This window comes from Herpailurus yagouaroundi, unplaced genomic scaffold (genome assembly GCF_014898765.1).
Source record: "Herpailurus yagouaroundi ecotype Mexico unplaced genomic scaffold, PumYag 182, whole genome shotgun sequence".
NCBI classification, from domain to species: Eukaryota; Metazoa; Chordata; class Mammalia; order Carnivora; family Felidae; genus Herpailurus; species Herpailurus yagouaroundi.
In genome coordinates this window covers 7,477,469-7,503,194 of record NW_024412413.1, presented here as the reverse complement: position 1 = coordinate 7,503,194, position 25,726 = coordinate 7,477,469, and the positions used below count along the sequence as shown (strand labels likewise).

At 45.0% G+C, this 25,726-nt stretch overlaps 2 protein-coding genes and 1 long non-coding RNA gene across 4 annotated transcripts in view; 2 read left to right on the top strand and 1 right to left on the bottom strand.

The window, feature by feature from the left end:
- The first annotated feature begins 1,329 nt into the window (after positions 1 to 1,329).
- LOC121040273 (uncharacterized) lies at positions 1,330 to 14,110 on the top strand. Its single transcript, XR_005795219.1, has 4 exons — positions 1,330 to 1,789; positions 3,005 to 3,112; positions 11,565 to 11,666; positions 13,933 to 14,110. It is a non-coding gene; the product is annotated as an uncharacterized LOC121040273 (long non-coding RNA).
- Positions 8,438 to 17,316, bottom strand: PHF5A (PHD finger protein 5A). The gene is made up of 4 exons (XM_040490713.1): positions 17,145 to 17,316; positions 16,724 to 16,747; positions 16,047 to 16,213; positions 8,438 to 9,094 (listed from the first exon to the last, which is right to left on the bottom strand). The coding sequence occupies exons 1-4, from the start codon at positions 17,194 to 17,196 to the stop codon at positions 9,005 to 9,007; spliced, it is 333 nt and encodes a 110-aa protein (XP_040346647.1). The 5' UTR covers positions 17,197 to 17,316; the 3' UTR covers positions 8,438 to 9,004.
- A 270-nt stretch (positions 17,317 to 17,586) lies between these two features.
- Positions 17,587 to 25,726, top strand: part of ACO2 (aconitase 2) — a 39,524-nt gene continuing 31,384 nt past the window's right edge. For both annotated transcript variants that reach the window (XM_040490710.1, XM_040490709.1), the window contains exon 1: positions 17,587 to 17,736. In XM_040490710.1, the coding sequence (XP_040346644.1) occupies positions 17,701 to 17,736 (36 nt within the window). In that variant the 5' untranslated portion in view covers positions 17,587 to 17,700. The remainder of the gene's footprint in view (positions 17,737 to 25,726) is intronic.

Sequence of the window (25,726 nt, the reverse complement as noted above, 5' to 3'; positions counted from 1 at the left end):
CAAAGCTGCCTTTGGCCGGCCTGTAACGCTGTCCGCTTCCCCACCCCATCACAGCGCCGTGCCACAGTTATTTTCTTCATGCCCCAGATCACTTTGAAAGTGTGCTTATTGGGTACAGTGTTTCTCCCCAGGTAGACAGCGAGCTCCGGGAGGGCAGGGGCCTGAACTGGAACCAAGTTGTTCACTTCAGACGTGTTGGATGAATGGATGTCGCGGGGAGGGGTAACTCTCTCCCCCCAACTTCCGTGGCTTGGGCCCTACACCTGCCCAGGCGCTGACGGTCGCCCGACCCGTTACTCCAGAGCACCTTGACGAGTCCCTCCGGGTCTGGGCGTCTAACCGTCCGACCACCCCCCACGGCTCTCGCACCGTCCCAGTTACTGTCCTTTGACGGGACTGCGCGAGCTTTAGAAACGTTTTGCTCCTACATTCGGGCTGGCTTGAGTCTTCCCAGCGCCTCGGGCCTCGTCGGGGGATGCTAATGTCGAAGGGAGGGCGAAGGGGAAACCGGGGCCAAGGCACACTGAGCAGGAGGCAGGGGAGGCGAGGGAGCCTAGCGCCACGTTAACCTTCCACTTGCCGCCTCTGGCCCCCAATTACCTCGCGACCGGAGAAGGCCAACACCGGCTCCGCGCAGGCGCGCGAGCACGTCCCCGGCCCGCCCCGGGCGGGGCTCGGCCCTTGTGGGGATCCTCCCGTTTGCTTTCTCCCGGCCGGTGACCCTTGTACTGGGCACTAGAGAGAGCCACATTTCTTCTATTAAGAGCTCCCGCCGGCGGGGCTTGGAGCCTGCCCATGTTAGGGGTGCCGGGGTCCCCAACTCGACGGTCCCTTAGGCTGCAAGACCTAGCTGGGCTTCCTGGCCCTGGATGGGGTGCGCCAGGCCCGCGCGCTCGGCTACTTTGTGACTGCGGGGCGTGGAGTTGGGGGTAGGGAGGCTGTGCCCAGGTGAGGTCACAGGCGGACTGGACTGCCAGGTGGCGAGATCCGGGGCCTCTGGAAGCTTGCGCGTTGTCGTCTCCCCAATCGCCCATTCCCCAATTTTCTCCCCTCCCCCCAACCTTTATTCTCATTCGAGACGGTTCCAGCCCAACGGCAGTCACCGAACCCACGTGGGGTGGCGGAATCCAAAAGTTTCCAGCTACGAACAGTTTGCATTTGTTTGTTCCTTGATCACTTTTTTTTGGCAAGGGCAGAGACCAAGGTAGCGTGGGGGGGTTAAAACCGCTTTCCTTGACTGCAGCAGGAAGACGCCGGACTGGAGGGCAAACTCCAAGGGGACAGGGAGGCGGGAGGGAGCCTGAGCCCGAAATCGCCCCTCCTCCCCCTCCCCCAGCGCTTCAGCCCCTGGGGCACCTCCAGGGACTACTTGCCTCGTGCGTCAGCGAGTGGCAGAGCGTCACATATACGCCCCCCTCCGTTTTGCCCTACTCCACTCCTCCCCTTCTTTTTCCTCCCTCTCCACCTCCCTCCCTCCCCATCTCTTCCCACTCCTCCCTCGCTCTCCCCTAGCGTGTTCCACGCGAGCAGAGGGACCCGGCGGACCCACAGGGCTCCAGAGCACCGAAGAGCTAAAAATATAACGGGTGTGCTAGCAACAGCCTTCCGATTGGTCGGGGAGCAGGGAGAGGCGGTATCTGATTGGGTTTCCTTTCCAACAGCTAGGATTAAGAATGCGGGCCAAGAACGGAGGCGCTCGGCCCAAGGGGACAGTGTGCGTTTGCGCAGTGAGGCATTGCAAGGGATGCTGGTATTTGAAGTTATTCATTAGAGGCAACCTTGGAAATAGGTGGGTTTGAATCCCAGTTCTGTCTGTCCAGCAACCTTGTTAAACTTGATTTAATGGCAGCAAGTCTGTTTACATCATCAAACCTGCTTTCTTGTTCTTAAAATGGGGATCGTGTGGAGATTAAATATGATACAGTGTATAAAGCTTGGCTCAAATAGTTGGTATACTTAATTTAGAGGTAACTGTTCAGGGGGGACCTAGGTGGCTCAGTGAGTTAAGCCTCTGACTTTGGCTCAGGTCATGATCTCACATTTGTGAGTTGGAGCCCTGCGTTGGTCTCTGTGCTGACGGTTCAGAGCCTGCAGCCTGCTTCGGATTCTGTGTCTCCTTCTCTTTCTGTCCCTCTCCTGCTCACGCTCTGTGTCTCTCTCTCTCTCAAAAATAAATAAACATTAAAGGTAACTGTTCAGGCCAAACTGCATCCTACATATCCTGTTCACAGTTAGATGTGCATTCCCCAACAAGAAACCCTACTATACAGAATGAAGAGAAAAAAAGGTTAGGGTGAGCCGAAATGAACAGTCCTAGGGAATCTCAGAAAGGAGAGATGGAGTCCATATTAGCAGATTAAAGGTAGACGTCTCCTAACATTTAAGTGCAGGCTGAGGAAGGGCACAGTGAATCCCTGGACAGAAGGCGTTACTTTCTGCGTGTTCCAGCTTTTATTCTAATCTCCCCTGCAGTGCTGGAAACACACCAGGCCTGAGCAATTTAAGTGAACAAAACTGAGAAATCCAGCCTCCTTGACAATTGAGAGCCCTGGGTAAAAAGGGTTGGCATATAAATAGGAAGAAATAAAATAGAGGAGCAAAAGGTAATCACCATTCTTTACTGCTGATGGCTCCATTTGTCGTGTGAGTTGGAGGAGAGAAGGACTTTTTCTCTCCTCAACGTGTGATTTCATCTTGCCAGGGCTTAATTGTGAGCTTAATTCCTACTCAAGCATTCCACAGTCCCCTCCCATTTTGAATAATCATACGTTGCAAGGTACACACCACGGTTTCAAAATGGTGAGCTTCAGACGCAACCCCCTGGTCTGAGAGTAAGCAAGTTATACCAGATGTTTTGTTGCCTTGGCAAGTCAGGCTGGTTAATAATTAACCCCAATTAACTCTCAGGGGTGAGTCACTCTCTCGTACACACATGCTAGGGTGAGAAATTTTGTAGTTACTTTTATGTTACCTAAGAAAATATTTCCTTAATTTGATTTTTCAGATCCACTGCTCCAGCTGGGCAGGAACAAAGACAACCACAACAAAACTGACTTTGGAGAAGTGATTGGATGCAGGACAAAATGATTTGCTATTTATTCACCACCAATACGTGAGTGAACAAACCTGGCCTTTGCTAAGACACTAAAAATTCAGAGTTCAAAGAAAGTAACATTTTAGTCTTGGTGGTAACAGGCCACTCCGGATGGAGTTGATGAGCAACCAAATAGCTGGGAAAAGATGGGAATTGGAATCCTTTTCTTAAGGCAAGAACATTTCTATCAAGGCAAATAATCTTTCACCTTTATACCTAACTTCAAACTACAACTAAAAACCTGCAGGTCAGAATAGAGTGACACAGTTTTTCTGAAATGTAGACAGTTCAGTTTGATTCCCTGGAAACTTTTTCTTTTTTATTTCCAGTATAGTTAACATACTGAAGTTAATCTTCTTAATTTAGAAGCTGCTAATTGGCAGGCCAAGGTCCACATCTGGTGGATATATTGTCTTGGTGTGTACTGACACATTAAAATTTTTAAAATGAGTTGACATTTAATGGGCAGCTGGGTGGCTCAGTCAGTTAAGGGTCTAACTTCAGCTCAGGTCATGATCTCCAGGTTCGTAGGTACAGAGCCTGGATCCTGTTTCAGATTCTGTGTCTCCCTCCCTCTCTGCCCCTCCCCCGTTTGCTCTTTCTTTCCCTCTTTCTCTCTCTCAAAAATAAACATTAAAAAAAATTATGAGTTGACATTTAAAAATTGGGAGATGGCACAAAGATTTTTTAATTTGCCATTTGTCCTAAATTCAAAGGATCTGGGCATTCCAGGTGGAAATTGTCCGGAGTTGAATAGCAGCTATCTCTTTTAAATTTTTTTTTTTTTCAACGTTTATTTATTTTTGGGACAGAGAGAGACAGAGCATGAACGGGGGAGGGGCAGAGAGAGAGGGAGACACAGAATCGGAAACAGGCTCCAGGCTCCGAGCCATCAGCCCAGAGCCTGACGCGGGGCTCGAACTCACGGACCGCGAGATCGTGACCTGGCTGAAGTCGGACGCCTAACCGACTGCGCCACCCAGGCGCCCCCAGCTATCTCTTTTAGACATGTCCTGTTCTCTGGTCTCCCCCCAGATTCCCCACACTGAGGCCAAGTGTCATAAATCATTTATCACCCTGTTTGGGCTATTCTTCTCACACCCCTCTTTTTTCAATCAATTATATTGCTTACTCAGACTCTTGAATTTGTGACCCATTTTTCAGTTCAATGTAATAAATAATTGAGTGATTGCCCTGCAGTGGAGGGAGAGGCAAAAGGAGTTCAAGGATTTTACCTAGTTCATTGTTGTGAACTTCTGGATTGGGATTCACGATCCATAAGTACGGTCATGCAATCACTTGGTTTAGTGGGTTTCAGGCAGAAGTTTTAGAATAGAATAGAATAAAATGAAAATATTGGAGCGTGTTTACACAGTAAACGCTTCATGAAACTTTTCTATGTATATAGTAGGCATGAATAGTCCAAGTGGGAGAGATTGTTGTGGGGTATGGTGTATCTAGAAGCATTCATGAGATGCCAGGAACTTAGAAGGAAGAGGTACCCAGTTGGATGGCTAATGTGAACGTGGAAAGGTATTTTGAACAAAGGAAATAGAGTCAAGAAGACAGGATATGTGCAAGGAATGTTCCTTTAACTGCCTGATGAAGTGCACAGAGAGAAGCAAATAGAGGAAAATCTTGGGGGTAGGGAAGAGGGAACCATTTTGAGGTCCTTCCATGCCAAGACTTAAATGTTTATCGATGAAAAAGTAGGATCCCACTGTAAAAGACCTACCATTTATATAAAGACTTCCCGGTAAGGGTAAGGAACTTACAAGGTCAAATTTCATCCTTACAATCTGAAGAGGTAGGCATTATTGTCCTTATTTAACAGATAAGAAAAAAGAAGCAAATAGAGGTTAAATGACTCACCAGAAGTCAAGAGCAGAGCACAATTCAAATACAGGTCTAATTATAAAGCCCACTTTATATTTCTATTTACACTTATTTCTAATTACACTTTTTTTTTTTTTTTTTAAGTAAGAGCACATGTAATAAGTGCAATGTTTAAAGGTGATTAAATTACCATGTGTAGGGGCGCCTGGGTGGCGCAGTCGGTTAAGCGTCCGACTTCAGCCAGGTCACGATCTCGCGGTCTGTGAGTTCGAGCCCCGCGTCGGGCTCTGGGCTGATGGCTCAGAGCCTGGAGCCTGTTTCCGATTCTGTGTCTCCCTCTCTCTCTCTGCCCCTCCCCTGTTCATGCTCTGTCTCTCTCTGTCCCAAAAATAAATAAACGTTGAAAAAAAAATTAAAAAAAAAATTACCATGTGTGTACAGTGTACTTGAGAAACTGGAAGACACCCATCCTTTCTAGAGCCTGGAATGAATATCAAATACTGAATAGATAATAGTAATGCTCATAAATCCAGGAAAGGGCACCACTTTCTCAGGCTGACCATGATGAGTTCTATTATTTCAACCAGACCTATGTAGGCAATGCTTATTTATTGATCTATTTTTTAGTTAGTACTTATTTAACGATGGAAACACTCAATTTTTAAGACCATTTTGATTCTTTGTGGACATACACAGTTGGCTGAGATCATTTTCTAGTTCTCGCCACAGAACTCTATGTTGTTAGAGGTTAAAATTCAGTTTGTAAGTGATGTTTTCCCAACAGAGAATTTGGTGCTAGCTATTATCCTAATTTTTAAAACTGAAAAGGATTTAGGGGCGCCTCGGTGGTTCAGTCGGTTAAGCGTCTGATAACTGGATTTCGGCTCAGGTCATGATTTTGCGGTTCATAGGATGGAGCCCTGCATGGGGCTCCATGCCGACAGCACGGAGCCTGTTTGGGATTCTCTGTCTCTCTCTCTTTTGCAAAATAAATAAATAAACTAAGAACTTTTTTTTAATTGAAAAGGACTTAATTAAGTCCAAAATAGACAGTAATTTAAGGATTCCAGCTCCAGGGCCATTTACTTTATCTCTGGTGTTCTTAACTCATTAATTGTATTGTTCTCTTGGCCTCTGAGAGGAAACAAACCAAGCATGGGATTATGGAACTAGGTGACAGAGAGGAACAGAGTTCAGCAGAATTCACTGGGCTAAGGTTGAACTTGCTCCATTCAGCAGTGGAGCATGGAGGGGGTATGCCCTTGAAATCCTTTGGGTGTTAATTGTAAACTTGCTTGCCATACCTCTCAGAGGCACACTTGCTGAGGCTGAAGGAGCACAGTTCAAGTGGTGTTTTGCTCAAATTAAGTAGCTTTTGATACATTTGTAGATGCAAGATGTTACGTGGACTGGAGTGGTTAATAAGCAAGTTTAAAAGGTTGGTTTTTTATCCAAAATATTTTAAACTTCTATTACACATTAAAACTAAAGGGACTATAGAATCAATACCCATTCTAATTATAATCTGAAAATGATCTAGTCTCTACAATGTTGACACACTGTAATCCCCCCCAATTATGTTTAGAACTGCTCAGAGAGCTCCCCAAGCACACTGCCCATTCAGATTGTTTCGCCAATACAGATGTACGTATCCACGGACCCCACCCCCTTTGCCTGTTAAGTTCCAATATATCCTTCAAAGCCCAGTTTATCATCTGGTTTAACTTTAACTATTCATGTAATACTGAGTACCTGCTACCTGCTGAGCCAGACAGACTTGGTTACTGCCATCAGGGAACCAGCCTAAAGGAGGACTGTCAATAATTACTAGACACTGTAATCATAATAATAGGGTGCTATGTGGGCATATTAACAAGAGGAACTGATTTAGATTGGGGGTCGGGAGGCATCTTTTGAGGAAATATTATCTAAGGTCTGAAGGATGTGTAACAGCTGAGCAAAAGGGGGACTGAGCATTAGGAAGCTTAATAGGTAAAAAGCAGAGGCAGGAAGGAAACCAGCAGAGGAACTGAAAGGAGGCCCAGGGGCTGGAGTGTGAACAGAGTGGCAGGAGGAGATGGGGAAACCCTTCAAGATTATTACCCCTGAGGTGCCCCCAACCTAGGCCAAGGACCCTTCCTTTGTGCACCCTCTCTGGGTTATTCTAAACTGTTTCTGGCAGCTTCCCTTATTAAATTCTCTGAAGGTAGAGATTATATTTTAATTCAATTTTTGACCCTTGATAGATCACAATTAATCAAGAGTTTTGTTGATCTAAATCAAAGCTTTGACAAGTAGTCAGAAGACTATCATATCTTTCCTTGTCTTTGCCACTAAATTTCAGTGTAACTTTGGGCGAAGCCCCTGCATTCCTAAGGACTCAAAACCAGTTTCAAATCCATGGTGTCAGGGGTGCCTGGGTGGCTCAGTTGGTTAAGCATCTGACTTTGGTTCAGGTCATTATCTCATGGCTAGTGAGTTTGAGGCCGGTGTTGGGCTCTGTACTAACAGCTGAGCCTGGAGCCTGCTTCAGATTGTGTATTTCCCTCTTTCTCTGCCCCTCCCCTGCTCAAGCTCTCTCTCAGAAATGAAGAAAACGGGCGCCTGGGTGGCTCAGTCGGTCAGGTGGCTGACTTCGGCTCACGTCATGATCTCGCGGTCCGTGGGTTCGGGCCCCGCGTCGGGCTCTGTGCTGATGGCTCAGAGCCTGGAGCCTGTTTTGGATTCTGTGTCTCCCTCTCTCTCTGACCCTCCCCCGTTCATGCTCTGTCTCTCTCTGTCTCAAAAATAAACAAACATTAAAAAAAAAAAGAAATGAAGAAAACATTAAAAATTCAAATCCATGGCATCAAAGAACACTTGACTGGAAGTCTCAAGTTATGATTGTGCCTTCATTTTTTTTTTAAAGTTTTTGAGTGAGTGTGAGGAGAGGGGAGAGGCAGAGGATTGGAAGTAGGCTGTGTGCTGACAGCAGAGAGCCAGACACAGGGCTTGAACTCACAAACCAATGAAATCAAGATGAGAGCTGAAGTCAAATGCTTAACTGACTGAGCCATCCAGGTGCCCCAGTGACTGTGCCTCTTTAGGATAACCTGCTGATTACCTCTAGCAGGCAGAAACACCTCTAGTCTTGTTAGGGTGAAGGATGCGTCTGAATTTCCCCTTATTCTGTTTATTTACTTAAAAAAAAAAAAAAGGAAACATATCCTTGATGTGAGTATATGTGGACTTTATGAAATAAATCAACCCTGTTCAGTTCTCTGAACTTATCAACTTGAACACATTTTGCTGGAAGCCATTTCTTCAGTTCAAGTTAAACAGGAAGAAAAATAAGTTTCTAAAAACAACTTTGATTTGCCTATAATGAAGGGAGTCAATGGTTTAGAATTCCTTCTGGTAGTAATAAGAGAACAAGGTGCTTCATGAATCCCCATGCATCTACCCTGAACTACAAATTCCTAGGTGACTAAAATAAATTCCTAGAGTCAAATTGGGACTGTGACTGAATACCAGAAAAGAAACACCTGTTTTATTAATACAACAGCAACAGAAAGGGTTTCCAAGTTCTTAGAAGAATAACATGAACAGGCACCACCTGCTAAGCGTTACAAGATTAAATGCCCACACTGATTGTGGTGAGAGCTCCCCACCACACTGCAGATGCCTCATCGACGGCAGCTGCCATCAGAGCTGCTGCCCAGAACAGGTTCCTCACTGCGCTAGCTTCGTGGGCAATTCCTCAAACAAAAGACTGAAATGATGCGATTCCTGTTTCAGAAGCTCTTGGTGTAGAGACAAGATATCAATTTGGAAACCAGAGGCTTGTTTCTCGAGTTCAAGAAAAATCACGGACCAATCTATCAATTTTTCTTTGCTATCGTCTGCCAGAGTGCTCTGTGAAGATTTCTTTCCCATTCCCACCACGTGTCTGGGTAAGAGGAGAGGTGGAGAGGTGCCATTGTACTAACAGGCACTCAGGTGGTGCTCTGTGCTCCGCTCACTCTCTGCTGGTGGTAGTAGGTGTCTTTTCTGGCAGCTGCAGCAGCTTGGTGGGAGGAAAAGGCCACCCACTGATCACCTCTTCTTGAAGCCGTATTTTTTGCGTTCATAGAAGAGATCTGTCTTAGAGCTCCCCAAATTGACAATCTTTGGGCAGCCATCTCTCTGGAAAACAGAATAGAGAAGTTGTTAAAAGTCTTTGAGTCTGAACTGAACCGTTTGGTTCAGTAGGTTTAGCCATTAACCTTACCTGTTCAGTTATCCTATTCAATCTATCATCAAGAATTTATTAAATGTGCCCAGGGCCTGTCCACTCTCTACCTAGGGTGGCCTGCACTTACAATATTGGACTCTCAGGGAGCGTGGAGCCTGCTTTGGATTCTGTATCTCCCTCTCTCAAAAATAAACATTAAAAAAAAGAATGTTGGATTCTCAGCCCACTTCTGTTGCTAATCTGATACAGCTGAGGTAGAATTTAACTCTTAAGATATCCAAAGGGTTTTCAAGTGAGAAGACACAGTATTAATCATCTACAGATCAAGCTCTCTAGCTCTCCTCCCCTAGCTCAAGAAAGGGAAGAATACCACCAAGGAAAAAAAAAAACCTGAAGGCTTTAGGAAATAGTACTTTACATGTTAAATACAGTAGGAGAAAACTGGGCTTGATGTGTCCTTATGAATTCACTGCATTTGACACATGGTCTTGGGGGAAGAGTGTTCCTGTGCTAGAGATGGCTGTTGAAGCTCTATAATCTGATTTGTAATGACATGTTCCCCTGGCCATTTTGTGAGCTTGAGTGGTTTCAGTGAAGCCTCCGGGAAGCTGTGTTCTGCAGAAATGAGGACTCCATCAGTTGATCTGGGATGATGGGTAAGAAAACTGGGGGAGGCGTTAATAGAGAAAACCTTCACAGGTCTGATTTTATTAAACCCCTACATTAAAGGAGGTTGCTCCCTGTGACGATGGGCTTTAGAATGAATGAATTAATCAAGTCCTTAGACATCTCATTTCTAATTTAGTTGGTTTCTTTTTTTGGGGATCGATATAATATTGTACAAAAACCTCTAGGGGCGCCTGGGTAGCTCAGTTAAAGCATCTGACTCTTGATCTCAGCTCAGGTCATGATCTTGTGGTTCATGAGACTGAGCTCTGCACTGGGTTCCGTGCTGACGGCTAAGAGCCTGCTTGGGATTCTCTTTCTGCCCCTCCATCCTCTCAAAATAAACAAACATTAAAAAAAAAAAAAACAAAAAAAACTCTAAACATGCAAAGGCAACACTAACATCTGATTACTTTCTAAAAACTACATAGCATATATTACCCTTAAGAACTACCATCTGGGGGGTGCCTGGGTGGCTCAGTCGGTTAAGCCTCTGACTTCGGCTCAGGTCGAAGTTTCCCTCTCTCTCTGCCCCTTCCCTGCTCATGCTCTGTCTCTCTCTCAAAATAAACATTAAAAAAAAATTAAACAACAACAACAAAACTATCATCTGAGTAGCTTGTGTGTTGAGGGAGCCTGGGAGGGGGCTCAGCCCCACCAACAGTTCCCTAGGTGAACTCAAGCTATGTAATCCGTATTCAAAGTCCTTGTACAAATGAAGGAACAGCTGCCCCTCACGGCTGAAGGTCTGGTATTACATAGGATAGTGCTCTAAGCTATCTTTAGAGATGCTATGACGACAGCCTGGTTAGGCTTACTGTGCCTAAATGATTTGCATGACTGTGGGCAAGTCACTTCTCTTTGGAGTTGTATTCCCCAACTGTAAAATAAGTGGGCCAGAGCAGTTTACAAACTGCTTTACAAACTGTTTACAAACTACAGAGAGCCCCAGAGAGTCCTGAGAGGTGATATAAGAATCCATCCTCCAAACTGGGTAGCTCCATTCTCACTTGTAGTTTAGGTCAAGATAGTAGGCTCTGGAGCCAGGCTACCTGAGTTTTGGTAAGTTACTAAGTATATAATCAGCCCTTGATAAATCCTAAGAAACTGCCAAAAACAACTATCAACAATTTCACTATGGTTCAACCTAACACACACACACACACACACACACACACACACACACACACACTCTCTCTCTCTCTCTCTCTCTCTCTCTCTCTCTCTCTCTCTCTCTCGGCTTCTGTGTAGGATACTTAAAAAGATTTTTTTTTTTTTATTTTTAAGTAATCTTTATATCCAATGTGGGGCTCAAACTTACAACCCTGCTATCAAGAGTTGTATGCTTTACTGACTGAGCCAGCTAGGTACCCCTGTGTAAGATACTTTTAGAAGATAGGACTCTATGTATTAAAAAACAGTTGGAGGGGCACGTGGGTGGCTCAGTTGGTTGAGCGTCCTACTTCAGCTCAGGTCATAATCTTAGGATATGTAGGTTCGAGCCCCGCATCGGGCTCTGTGCTGACAGTGCCGAGCCCGCTTAGGATTCTCTCTCTCTTCCTCACTCTCTGCCCCTCCCTTGTTCACGCTCTCTCTCAAAACAAAACCTTAAAAAAAAAATTTAATAAAAGTTGGAAAACCAATGTACTAGATTAAGAGATCTTTGATTTTTATGGACTTCTCTTCACAGACCCACAGGTTTCCTGTTTTGTTGCCTAAGCACTCCTGCCTTTTATTTTCTATACATCTCCCAAGGGTCTAAATGTTGTGTGAGATGAGGATGTGCTCTCTGTAACTGGCTGGCTTTTGCTGAGTATGCTGTGAATGAACAGCATGAAGAGGAAGATGGAAGGACTGGTAAGAAACCTTAGAGGTTGAAACAGTATTTGTTTTGTGTATGTGTATGTGTGTGTGTGTGTGTATAAAATATTTATTTATTTTTGGAAGAGCGCAAGCAGGGGAGGAGCAGAGAGAGGGGGACAGAGGATCTGAAGTGGGCTCTGTGCTGACAGGCTGACAGTAGCAGGCTTGATGTGGGGCTTGAACTCACGAACAGTGAGATCATGACCTGAGCCAAAGCTGGATACTTACCTGACTGAGCCACCCAGGTGCTCCTACAAGTATTTGTGAGCTGAGCTAGAAGGTATTTTAAAAATACCTGCAAAAGTCTGCCAGTAGCTCTTTTAGCAACCGCATGTCTAAATACTAAAAATTTCACCCTTTTTCAGCCCTTCCAGAGGATTGGCAGATTTCCCCATTCTTAGCATAGGGAACTTTTAATTTTAGGCAGCTGTAGCTTGAATCGTAAATACGTCTTATGGCCATTTAATTTCTAAAATTTCATTAAAAATCTTGGGGCGCCTGGGTGGCTCAGTCGGTTGGGCGTCTGACTTCAGCTCAGGTCATAATCTCACCGTCCGTGAATTCAGGCCCCGTGTCAGGCTCTGTGCTGACAGTTTAGAGCCTGGAACCCTCTTTAGATTCTGTGTCTCCCTCTCTCTCTCTATGCCCCTCCCCTGCTCATGCTCTGTCTCAAAAATAAATTAAAAAAATAAAAATAAAAACTTAATGGGGCGAGGGTCAGAGGGAGAGAGAGAATCCCAAGCAGGCTCCATGCTCAGCACAGACCCCAGGATCATGACCTGAACTGAAACCAAGAGCTGGATGCTCAACCAAGCCACCCAAGTGCATTTTTAGATTTTATTTTTAAGTAATCTCTACACCCAATGTGGGGCTCACGCTTACAACCCTAAGATCAAGAGTCGCATGTTCTACTGACTGAGCCAGGCAGGTGCCTGTTTTTTTGTTTTTGTTTAAGTAAACTCTACTGCCCAACGTGGAGCTCAAACTCAGGACTCCAAGATCCAGAGTCTGCATGCTTTACCAACTGAGTTGGCCAGGCACCACAAATGCTGTTCATTCTTTTGACAATTGTTTAGTCAATACCATGTAAAAAGCAGACTGTACATTGGTTTGGGACCTTAACGATAGTGTCATGTTTTCCTTCGGAAAGACCTTCAATCTCTCAATAAATGTATCCATGAGGTAATAAGGATTATTACTTCCTTTTTGGAGAATTCCACAAAGTCATCCACATTTGTAGCAAAGACTTGAATATGGGCTTTCTGTCTCTTAGTATGGTGTTTTCACTACTAGGGTTTCCCAGAGGCAACAAACCCAAAACTTTCCCATGTTTAAGAAGTTGTAAGGAAGTAAATTTATGAATTAACTTTGAAAAATATCAACTATTTTTAATCAGTCTAATGGGCTCTGCTGTTCAGTAAGCGGAACAGAGAATAGTAGAAATAGTGAGAGGAAGAGGCATCCTTAACCACACTGAGAAGAGTAATGCAGTGAGGTGGTTTGAGTGAATGCTTTGAGTTTGACTATCCATTCTCAAAGGGGATGAAAGCATCTTCGATATTTACCAGGGTTTGTGATTTAAAGTTCATCCTCAGCCAACAAAATCTCACTTCTCTTTTTAGGAAAAAAATCATAATTTGAATTTTAACTTTTCTCTTTAGGGGAGCAATAATGAAACAAAAAACATGAGAAACATGGAGTCAGATAACCTGGGTTCTAGTCCTACGTCTGCCATTGATTAGCCATGTGACCTTGGGCCAAGTTGCTTAACATCTGGAAGCCTTACTTTTTCTTGTTTTTATCACAAAGAACTTTTGGAAAAGAATGTTTAGCATAGTTTGGGGCACACAGGAGGAGCTCTACGAATGTTAGCAGCTATTCTTATCTTCTGGTTGGGAAAGCTGAAGAAAATGGTTAAGCAAAAGGAGCAAAGAAATTGAGGGTTAAGCAGGGATCAGATCAGCATGATGCCGTATTATAAGAGGCTACAAATTAGTCCCCTGGCAGCAGTACCCACAGATATTCTCCCTAACTCCTGCCTATTCTTGAAGCTGAAAAACTAAGTGAGAAGAACCTGTCTAGTTTACTGGTCTAATTCGCTTATAAATTATGAAAACAGCAGGAAGAGGAGTATAATAACTGGGGTTGCTTTGGTTACAGAAGGATTTCTGCATAGGAAAAAGTCTTAGGCACTTATCTACACAATGATCTGAAAGGCTGAGAGGCTGGATCATGTCACTGGACTGCTTTGTGTTCCTAGGAAACTACTGCCGAGTATATGTAAGCTAGGCGCTATCTCAAGCATCCTCAGAACATTCCTGTACGGTATGAAGTAGGCGAAGTGATGTCTACAATAATCCTCAGGAACAGAATGAAGCATGAAGATCCAAAGGTATCGATCAGTTAACATACCACATGCAGAGAAGTCAGACAGTAATTAACATTTATTAGGCACTCTGGTTACACTAGCTACAACAATGCAAAAGTTCAGGAAAATGTTGTCCTTAAGGACTCTGTAGCTAGTTTAAGAGCTGTTCATACTGTCTCTTCACTGCTGTTGCCTTTCCATGGTTTTACTGTTTATAAATTACAAATAATTACCAAACACCTACTATATACAGACACAGAGCACTCCTATGAATGACTTACAAGGGAAGCACCAAAAACATGGACGATGCTTATAATATATATCAAGCACTGTACCAAGAACTCAAGGCAAAAGATAGATAAATACCTAAACCAAGGTCCTTTCTTTAAAGCAGTACAACCTAGCTGGTGCATCAGATCGATAAGGATATGCTTTGAGAGTCAAAGGTAAATGCAAATCAGTTTAGGACAGGACACCAACTGAAATTATATTTTTGGTATTTTATCTATGACCTTTCTCATCTCCCTAAAAAATCAGAAGACATAATGATAAAAGGAACAGTCTTATCTGGCCAGGTATGTTCCACTTCCTGGGAGTAGACAGGATCCAAATATGTAGACTGCCGGGGAGGCTGGATGTTTCTACTCAAAATAGGCACATCCTACCAGAAGGACTTACAAAAGGATGACAAGGTATAATGGGGACATCACTGGGTTTAGTCAGATAGGCTGTTTGTCACTTATTGTCCGAGTTAGAGACTGTAAAATGGGGATAATAACAATCCCTACTTAACAAAGTTGTTGTGAAGAATAAAGAATGACAGGGGAGCTTGGGTGGCTCTATCAGTTAAGTGTTCGACTTTCGATTTCAGCTCAGGTCATGATCTCATGGTCTTGAGATGGAGCTCTGTTTGGCTCTGAGCTTGGTGTGAAGCCTGCTTAAGATTTTCTCTCCCTCCCTCTGCCCCTCCCCTGCTGTCTCTCTCTCAAAAAAAAAAATGAATGACATCTATAACTACCTATTCTTTGCACGTGTGAACATTAAGAATCATGGTATCTTTTGCTTTACCCTAAATTAGGTATCCAGCTACCTTCTATTAGCTTAATGGTACTATTATCACACCTTTTCACTGTGCCGTAAGAAGAAAACAAGCTAATGCACAGTCCCCCATCCCCCTAAGAAGCCTTCTGCCTCCAACCTCAACAAAAAGAGTAAAACTTGCCTTTAGTATAGATCTACAAGCCCTCTATCCTAGCATTTGGCTAAAGAAATTGAATGTCCACTGCCACCACACAATGTCAAGGGGCAAACATGTCACAAGACTGAATGACAATTCTGTAATAACCAAAGGCATTCTTTAGCCAGTTAAAGTGGAAATCAACACGAGTTGTCCCAAATTCAACTGTCACCACATCCACTCTAATAATTTTTTCAACGTTTATTTATTTTTGGGACAGAGAGAGACAGAGCATGAACGGGGGAGGGGCAGAGAGAGAGGGAGACACAGAATCGGAAACAGGCTCTAGGCTCTGAGCCATCGGCCCAGAGCCCGACGCGGGGCTCGAACTCCCGGACCGCGAGATCGTGACCTGGCTGAAGTCGGACGCTTAACCGACTGCGCCACCCAGGCGCCCCAAATTTTTAATGACAGTAAAGAGAATTACTTAGTATATTACACACTATGTACTGTGCCAGGACTCACAAAGCGCAGGATGTTGTTTCTGAATAAGAATAATCAGAGAGAGACATCAAAGGAGTAGAGAGAGGGCTCTCCAAATTGCTGACGTTGACAAAGACTTGCTTCTTTTGCATTTTAGCCCTTGATGCAAAATAACTGCCTTTTATTGGACTACAGCTAGCTCAGCTCCCAGAACTTAATGAAATTATAACCTACGTGACCAGCTCAACATAGTAATCCCAACAGACCACAGGTGTTTGCCATCGTTGTCAAAGAGTTACTAAATAAAAGCAGCAAAGATCAGATGAAAATCTTGGTATACACTCACATCCTTCTCTTGGATGGTGCACTCCTTACAGTAATATGCATCAGACACTCCAGGGCCTCCACAGATCACACAGCGCCCTTGGTAAGAGCCATAATTGCACTCATCACATATGCGCACCAGAGTGCAGGGACGCACGTAGGAGTCACAGATCACACACTTGCCATCACCTGTGAGAAGAGAGAATGGAATTATGCTCACTTGCAAGTACCTCCTCAGGTCTACTGCCCTCCTCCTGCTGTGGGGATATACACTAGTATCCACCTGAGAGTGACTTTAGGACCCTCTATTTTGGCCAACTCACAACTCAGTGTCCACCTCAATCCCCTCAACACAGAAATTCACCAACCAATATATAACGAACTTAGAACATCACTTGGTAGACGGTAAGTCTGTATGACTCCTGGTAAAGAACCATGTGTGTGTTGGGACGGGGTCAGGCTATCTCCTGTCCAAAGTCAAAGATTTTTCTCAAGACCTAACCCTGTTTAAAACGCGCGAATTAGAGTGGTGAGGTGGAGAGGGCCTTCGGTTGCAGCCTAGCTTTCAGTGTTCACATACTTCCAGGCACATCTACTCAAAGCCCTCTTTGTGGCACTGATGGAAATGCCCACTGGCTGGCTCTACACAAACTGTGAGGGGGGAGGAGTGGGGTGTTTAGGAGGGCGTGTTCCACTCACATTTCTCACACAGTCTTCCGATAGCTGCAAAGGCAAAGATGGTACAGTTAGAATTGGCTTGGACGAAGAGGGGAAAGACATCTTCGAGCAAGGGCTGCAGTGAGCCCCGAGGGACCTTAACCATCTTACTCTCATAAGCTTCCATCCGAAGCACACCCACACCCTCCTGAGGCCGCTCCCAGGACCTAGGCAATCTGAGTTTCTCCTGACCTCACCTCGGCCGTCCGCCTCTGGCTCCCAGCACGCGCGCGCCGCCCTCTTTTGAAGAGGCGGCAAATCGGCGCGCTCTCACGCTACCGACCGTGAGGCGGAAAACGTGGCGCCTCCGAGGCAAAACCCTAAGAATGAGATGGCAACCTCCGACCCCCGGGCTCTTAATACTGTCCCCACCCAGACACCCGGGGGCCAGAAGCCGCCTCACCAACACCAGCCTGCTTGCGGCAAAAGATCAAATCCGGATGATGTTTAGCCATAACTCCGACACCAGCAGGCCACCGGAAGTTTAAGGAACTTCCGTCCGCCCTTTAACCTCCATTTTCCAGCCTCCCGGTTGCTGTGATTGGTCCTCCAGGCTTCACCAAGTTCCGCCCGCTCTCGCGCGATCAAAACCCTTCCGTTAAACAGGAGTCTCCGTCGTAGTTGGCGAGCCAGGTCCTGGCAGGGACGTAAAAGTGTTTTGAAAAAAAAAATGCCTTTCCCAGATATGGATGGAAGAGACAAGTGAAGTTTGTCCTTCCATAATACATCTTTGTGGCCAGCATTTACTGCCGCCAGTGTTTTTCTGCAGCTGTTTTCCTTTCAGGCCTTCGTCTCTAACGGGAGCTCCGCCCACTGCGCTCCCCGGGCTCTGGCACCTCCACAGAGGCCCCACCTTCACCGTTGCGAGTTTCTCTTCAAGCCACGCCCCTTGCCGAAAGCTTTAAATACGCAGTATTGTAAGTCATTTTCATGCGACCTCATCTTTGTCAGTGCACAAAATGGCGCCTTACAGTCTACTGGTGACCCGGCTGCAGGTGAGCCAACTCAGGGACCTCTGGGTTCACGAGGGCGGGGTACCTCCTACTGTGCCTGCGGCTGTGGGCGAGGCAAGGCGAGGCGGGCCCGACCTCCCGCCGACTTTTCCTGTACCCGTCCCGGCCGCGGGCCCAGCGCCGGTGCCCGCTCCTCCCGCGCCCGAGGTCAAGGCTTCCCCGGCTCAGCTCTCCCAGCCCTGGGAAGCGCCCGGTGGGAAGCGTAGGTCTCAGAAACGGCGGCCACGTGAAGAGTGGAGGCACCCCTTTCTGAGGACTTCACTCCTCTCTCGTAGGGTTTCTTTCCGTTCCTCAAGGTGAGGACAAGGTGACTGGGGGGCGCGGTCGTTGTTGAGTCCACTAGGCCCGGGGTCTGAAAGGCCTCACTTCTCATCTTCCGGCAGCAGAGACTTGTTAGCCGGCTGCATCTACGATTGTCCGGCCTGGAGTCTGGAGAAGAGATTAGTATTCTGTTCCTTTTAAGAGTGTCTTGCGGAACATATAGCCGAGAAGGCGAGGGGACCTTCCGGGCCCAGACTTAGTAAATAGTAATAACAAGATACTTTCTTCTTTGCAAGATTGCCAAGACTGTTTTCATTCCTCATGTTATTTGATTCATATAATCATCTGGTGAGATGATGATTCTCATTCCATAGGTGGCGAAACTGCTAGAAAGTAGGTGAAAGTTTCTGCTCTTTTGAGTGTCACCGAAGTGTTGTGGCCTGAGCATCTGCCCATCTTACCCTTTGGTTCTTGTTCTTGTCAGCCTGCCTTCACAGAACTTCTCTGGGCCAGAGTATGATCCTTCAGCTAATACTTGTACTTGTGAGAGTACCTGTATAGAATATTTTGAGCTCACAGTTAGTTGCTTCTCAATTACAAGGTGGGAGGATAAAGAGACTCAACGGTTTGACCTTGACTCTTCTGTTATGAACCATCTAGAAAATTGACTGTGATGCCAGATTTTTTTTCCCCCTTGTAACTTGACAGCACCAGGAAGGAGTTATATGCAAGGTTTCAATATCAAGCATGTGTTTTGTTAATAACAATCAAACAATAAAGTAGACATTCTCTGACAACCTTTACATTTTAACTTTGTGAATCTACTTTGAATCAAGTGGCACAACTTTGATGATAAAATTAAAGAAGTTATGTGCTGTACTCTCTCGGGAAGCATTGTGTTACTAGGGTTGTTATTGTTTTTGTTTAAGTCACGTTGCTGAAATTTAGACCATATGGTTTAAAGTGAAATCATCATTTATCTTAAATACTTCTGATCTCTCAATTCTGGGCAAGGACAAGGGGTTTGCTCTAATTGTTTTTTTCAGATTTTTTGATTCCCGAGGTTAACGTTATAGAAATACAGGTGGTTGTTTTTTCCTGATCCTGCTGTCTCATAATGTAATGATGTCAGGCAATATTATTTGAGGGTTAAATAATTACGGATTTAGTGGTCTTGGAAGAGAGGATCAATATCATGGGATTTCTGAACTGAAAAAAGATCTTGGAAAGCATGAGTGTTAGGCTGGTATAGAAGGAGATCTGGGCCATAGTTCATATTCTGTCCTAACCCTGTGACCTTGAGCAAATTACTTCTGAATTCTGGTTTCCTCATCTGTCAGTTTGGGATGATCTTCATTGACAAATGTTTATTGAATACTTGGTAATAAGCTTCCATTCAGATTGTTATGAAGATATAAGAAAATGTGACATTTTTGTTTGTGATCATCATATAGTTCTACTTCCTCTTTTACAGATGGATAATCCAAGACCTTGAGAGCCTAGGTGACTTACAGTAGCAGAGTGAGGATTAAAATCCAGGTGTCCTTGTTTGTTCATTCACCTAAGATGAGTGAACAACATTATATACCGCACTGCCTCTCAATAGCCAGGCTGTCTTAAGTAATGGCTAGTTAACACTGTCCTCTGAGAGCCTTGTAAATTTACCTCTTTTGTGTTTAGCTACATTTGAGAGGTGATGGTGCTACCTTAGTTGTTGTGTCTGCAGGACCCTGTCCATGCATTCAGTTTATTCCTACCTCATTCACTGCATATTTATTGATACCCACTACTTGCTTCGGATACAATGATAGGCGAAGCAGGCAGTTCCCCTTTTCATGGAACTTCTGTATTCTAATGTATTTTACTGCAGATGGCCTTGGAGGTCTTTCTCAGCCAAAATATTTTTCTTCTGTCCTTGGCTGGACCAAAGGTGAAAGTAAATAATAGAATAATGGCAATTACTACCACTACTAAGAGTAGATAAACGTTTACCCTACTTGTGTGCCAGTCATCTCACATGATCCTGTGAGATAAGACAGACCTGTTGAAACAGGACTAGAGAAGAAACACAGTATAATGGTTAAGAACATAGTTTCTGGCATCACACTATCTGGTCTTGAATGCTGACTTGAATGCTTTGGGCAGGTTACTTCACTTTGTGTGCGTGTTTCCTCACCTGTAAGGTACAGATAATGATAGTACATCTGGCTTGTCTAGTTATCATACCATAGTTGCAAAGTATTTAGACCCTTGCCTGTATCTAGTAAGTGCTGTGTAATTAATTATTAAGTAAGATGAAATAAACTTGCCTTATCGCCAGTCCACAGCAGGTGTGATTTGAATTTGTACCTTTCTGATTCCCGAGCTGAAGTCCTAGCACCTGCACTGTACTGCTTCCCTTTGACATCAAGACTCAGCTTGTCAACCAGGGTAACATTAATGCTTCGTAACCCGAGAACAGATCTCCTTAAGTTGAGAGTGTTCTACTATTTAACGGTGCCTGCCACCAGGTAGTAGGGTTAGAAGCAGTGAGGAAAACAGAGGTGAAGATTTTGAAAAGCCACATTAACTCTCTGGTGTTTATTTTTTATTCTTGTGCCCATGACTATGGATGGTAAATAAAAGGGGTTGGGCACTTGCAAATACATTTTCTAGGTCTTTGGTTTTGCCTTGAGGTACTAGGGTGCTGAGTTCTCATCATGTGACCTTGAGGAAGTCCTATAACCTCTCGCATGTAAATCTGAGATGGCAGTTAACTATAGAAGAGTTTGCCATATTTAGCAGAAGTTAAGTTCTCAATAAAGTGCCGTGTTAAGAAAAAAAAACCTTGGGAATTATGAAACAGGTCATTCTAAGTTATATGTCACTGTAGTATCATCTTGGGTGTCCTGTCCTGCAGTCACCTGTTGATTTGAGTAGAGTAAATGGATGAATGATTGAATGGATGAGTAAACAAATTTCCAATCTCCAATTTGGGCAGAAGGAATAGAGTAATCATCTTGAGAACTGGGAAAGCACACTGTGGACTTTTGAGCCAGCTGTGTCCAAAATGTTTATTGAACGTATACCTAGACACTGGGAGTGTAATAGTGAACAAGAAGAGTGGAGCTTATTTTGTACTTTTGGGGAGACAGAAAAAAACCAAGTAGACAAAAAAATGTAGCTACTAAGTGCTCCCAGGAAGGCAAGTAGGATTGTGTGGTAGAGAGGGTAAGGGTGGGGATGTGACATGGCTTTAACTGGGGTAGTTGGGGAAGGCCCTCAGAAGAGGTGACATTTGAGCCGATACTTAGATGATAAGAAGGCAGCCCTTCAGTATTTTGGGAGGAGAGATTTCAAGCCTGAGCAGCATGTGCAAAGCACCTGATGTATATATGAACTTGGTGTGTTGATAAGAAATAAGGCGAGGGGCGCCTGGATGGCTCAGTCGGTTAAGCGTCCGACTTCACTCAGGTCATGATCTCACGGTCCGTGAGTTTGAGCCCCGCGTCAGGCTCTGGGCTGACGGCTCGGAGCCTGGAGCCTGTTTCCGATTCTGTCTCCCTCTTTCTCTGACCCTCCCCTATTCATGCTCTCTCTCTCTCTCTCTCTGTCTCAAAAAGAAATAAATGTTAAAAAAAAATAAAAAAGAAATAAGGCGAGTGTTGGGGTCCCTTGCTGGCCTGTTGGTGGAGGGTGTGACTTTTGATCTCGGGCTTGTGGGCTTGAGCCTCACGTTGGGTGTAGAGATTACTTAAAAATAAAAATTTTTTTTTTTTAATGTCTGTTTACTTTTGAGAGAGAGAGAGAGTGAGCGAGAAAGAGAGAGTGCATGTGCGTGGGGGAGGGATGGAGAGAGAGACACACACAGAATCCGAAGCAGGCTCCAGGCTCTGAGCTGTCAGCACAGAACCCGATGCGGGGCTCAAACTCACATATGGTGAGATCATGACCTGAGCTGAAGTCGGACGCTTAACTGACTGAGCCACCCATGCACCCCTAAAAATCTTAAAAAATAAGGCCAGTGTGGCTGAGGTGTTGAGAGGAGAGGAAGGCCTGAGCAAGAGATGGGGGCAAGGTCATGTAGGCTTTGGTTTTACTCCCAAGTGGAATGAAAATCCGCTGAAAGGTTTTGTTCCCCCACGCTCCCCACCCCACACACACAAAGGTTTGAAGCCAGGGAGTGACAGGATCTGATTTATGGTTGAAGAAAGTCATTTGGATTGTTGAATGGATGGTGGACCACAGAGGGACAAAGAGGAGGCAGGGAGACCAGTGCAGGCTGTTGGAATCATCCAGGGAGTGGTGATGGTGTCTGGGACTAGGGTTCTGGTAGTGGAGATATTTTGGAGGCAGATGGATTGGAAGTGGCATGTGAGGGATAGGAATAATGAAGGATGACTCCTAGGTTTGTGGTCTAAGCACCTGAGGGTAGTTGAATTTGTTGGTCACGTGTTTGCATAGTCCTTGTAACATGGCTAAAGCTTGTTTACAAATTTTCGATCCTTCCATCAGCTCTCAACAGTACCTGAATTTCACAGGTGAGGAAGCTGGATGGGGTCAAGTGTCTTGTCCAGGGTCCCTCACTTGAGTATGAGCATCATTTCTGAAGTGAGCCCTGTTCTATTTCTGGCCTTTTTCTGGTGCCTCGTGTCTCCCAGAGGGCTATCTGGTTCATACTTCCAAGTGAGTGTTGATGCTTGAACCGCCTCTTTGTTGGCTCTAGCTTTCTTTGACTTGTTTTTCCCTGCACCTGTTTAGAAAGGTAGTGGTAGGCTTTGGGCCTTTGTGTATGAAAGAGGGGAGGGACCACATGGAGGCTACTTGCACTTTTGAAAAAGCTTTGCAAGGAATATCAGGAACCTGAGAGAGACTTCCTCTGCGACAGACTTATCTATCCTTATCTATCATATCTTCAGGCAGGGTTTCAGCCCTCTGTGGCCCTCAGGTTACACATCTGCAAAATGGGGCTATCGGGGACCCCTGGATGGCTGAGTTAGTTAAGCGTCCAACTTTGGCTCAAGTCGTTATCTCATGGTTCGTGAGTTCGATCCCTGCATCGTGCTCAGGCTTGCTACTGTCAGCGTAGAGCCCACTACAGATCCTCTGTCCCCCTCTCTTTCTGCCCCTCCCCTGCTCACACTCTCTCTCAAAAATGAATAAACATTAAAAAAAATGGGACTCTTAATAGCTACCCTCCCATTAAGAAGGGTTCAGAAGGCCAACTCTGATACACTGTAAAAATTTGTGAATAGTTTCCGTTGTTGTAGGAATAGGCCCTTAAATTCTTTTTTTTTTTTTTTTTTTTTTACTTATTTTTGTCTTTATTTTTTAAGGAATAGGCCCTTTCTAACATTGAGGATAGGGGCAGAATTTTTCCTCACGTTGTTTCTGAATGAACCTGTAGACTCTGTTCTTTATTTTGGGGCCCTAAAAAGCATGGATAATGGTTTTCTTGGGTTCATTCTGCAAAATTTGGGTCAAAAGAAAGGGCACCAATTTTGGAGCCTGGTCTGGAATTCCACCTTTGCTGTGAGACCATGGACAAGATAATTAACATACTAGAGCCTCAGTTTCCTCATCTGTAAAATGGGCATAGTACCTTCTGCCTCTCAGGATAATTGTGAATATTAAGTAGGACTGTGTGTATGTTTACTTATTTTTTTAAATTTACATCCAAATTAGTTAGCATGTAGTGCAACAATGATTTCAGGAGTAGATTCCTTAATGCCCTTTACACATTTAGTCCATCCCCCCTCCCACACCCCTCTAGTAACCCTCTGTTCTCCATATTTATGAGTCTCATGGGGCGCCTGGGTGGCGCAGTCGGTTAAGCGTCCGACTTCAGCCAGGTCACGATCTCGCGGTCCGTGAGTTCGAGCCCCGCGTGGGGCTCTGGGCTGATGGATCAGAGCCTGGAGCCTGTTTCCGATTCTGTGTCTCCCTCTCTCTCTGCCCCTCCCCCGTTCATGCTCTGTCTCTCTCTGTCCCAAAAATAAATAAAAAACGTTGAAAAAATAAAATAAAATAAAATAGGAAGAGTAAGCAGTTTGGCCTGTCAGGGGCTAATAAGCAGGTAGTGTTCTGAATCTAGTGCGCCCTCTGTGGCACCACACTGGGGTGCATTTTACGTGTGCATGTATGCATAGCACTGTGTCCTCGCCTGTGTGTAAACGAAGGCAAAGGCCATGGCTAATTCAGAAAAGCCTAAGCTCAGGGAGTTTTCTTCCCTGGAGCAGATAAATCTGTTCTGACATTGCTACATTTTCCTCCGGTCCTTTGGGGAACTACAAGTTTATCTGAGAGCCTGTTTGCTGGGGAGGAATATTTATAGACTCTCTGAGCTGGAAAGAACTGGAGGACATCTAGTCCAGTGGTTCCCAGACATAGAAGTATCAAGAGTGACCTCGCAGTCTTTATCGATGCTTAGGCTCCATTCCAGGTGGTTCTGATTGAGAGGTCTGGGCATGGTAGGGCCTAGAAGCTGAGTGTTTATGAAACCTCTCAGGTGGTTTTGATGCAGCTGGAATGATCCACTTCTCCCATGTCGTAGAAATGGGAAGGGGCGCACAGAAAGGCTGGATTACTTTACTATAAGGGTACCTAGTGACTGAGCTGGGAGGCCAGATCTGTGGACTCCCATGCCCTAAATGTTCCCTCTTGTCACATGGGGGCTTTCACTGTTGAATGTGCACATGGGGAAGTGGCCCATGGGGTACACATACCCTGGCTCTTTGGGTGTCTGAGTGTGCTGTCTTCACCAGAATGTTGGATTGCAAAATTGACTTTCAAGGACAAAAATACAGTGACACTAGGGGACTCCAGCTCTCTCTACACCAGCTGAAAACAGCTTGCTGTCAACTCTTTTCAACCACACATCACCTTAATACAAATTAGGGGAATTATAGGAGAAAATGATTTTCCATCTTAACCCGTTTTCTTAAAGTTCATCTAATTTTTTTGAGAGAGAGTGAGCATCTGCCTGTGGTGGAGGGCCAGAGAGAGAGAAGGAGAGAGAGGATCCTAAGCAGGCTCCGTGCTGACAGCGTGGAGCCCTACATGGGGGTTGATCCCACGAACCTCGAGATTGTGACCTGAGCTGAACTCAAGAGTCAGATGCTTAACTGACAGAGCCAGCCAGGCACCCCTTAACCCAAACATTTTCTTTTTTTTTCAACTTTTTTTTTTTTTTTTTTGGGACAGAGAGAGACAGAGCATGAACGGGGGAGGGGCAGAGAGAGAGGGAGACACAGAATCGGAAACAGGCTCCAGGCTCTGAGCCATCAGCCCAGAGCTTGACGCGGGGCTCGAACTCACGGACCGTGAGATCGTGACCTGGCTGAAGTCGGACGCTTAACCGACTGCGCCACCCAGGCGCCCCCAAACATTTTCTATGATGTTAGTGTATTTCCTTTTGGTCTGTGAACATTCGTTTTATAGCATTGTAGTCAGTGTGTATGTAACTTATAACCTGCTTTTTCACATACTATTACAGACAATTTCCTATTGCTATTTGGTGCTTAAAACCATCATTCCTACTGAGTGGAAATTATACATGTTAAGTTGCTTTCAGTTTTAGCAGCTATAAGTAGTAATGCACTGAACTATTTGATGCATATAGTATCATTTTCATATTTAGAATTCTTTCTCAAGGATAAAATTTCAGATATGGAATTGCTGGGTCAGAGGATATGGATGTTCCTGTGGGTTTCGTATTGACAAGCTGCTTTAC

What these genes read in the sequence shown, in the direction of transcription:
- PHF5A (XM_040490713.1), bottom strand. Translation starts at nt 17,196, where the DNA reads ATGGCTAAACATCATCCGGATTTGATCTTTTGCCGCAAGCAGGCTGGT. An exon ending in CCGCAAGCAGGCTGGTGTTG is followed by an intron (nt 16,748 to 17,144) that starts GTGAGGCGGCTT and finishes TTGCCTTTGCAG; the next exon opens with CTATCGGAAGACTGTGTGAG. An exon ending in GCACCATCCAAGAGAAGGAT is followed by an intron (nt 9,095 to 16,046) that starts GTGAGTGTATAC and finishes TCTGTTTTCCAG; the next exon opens with AGAGATGGCTGCCCAAAGAT.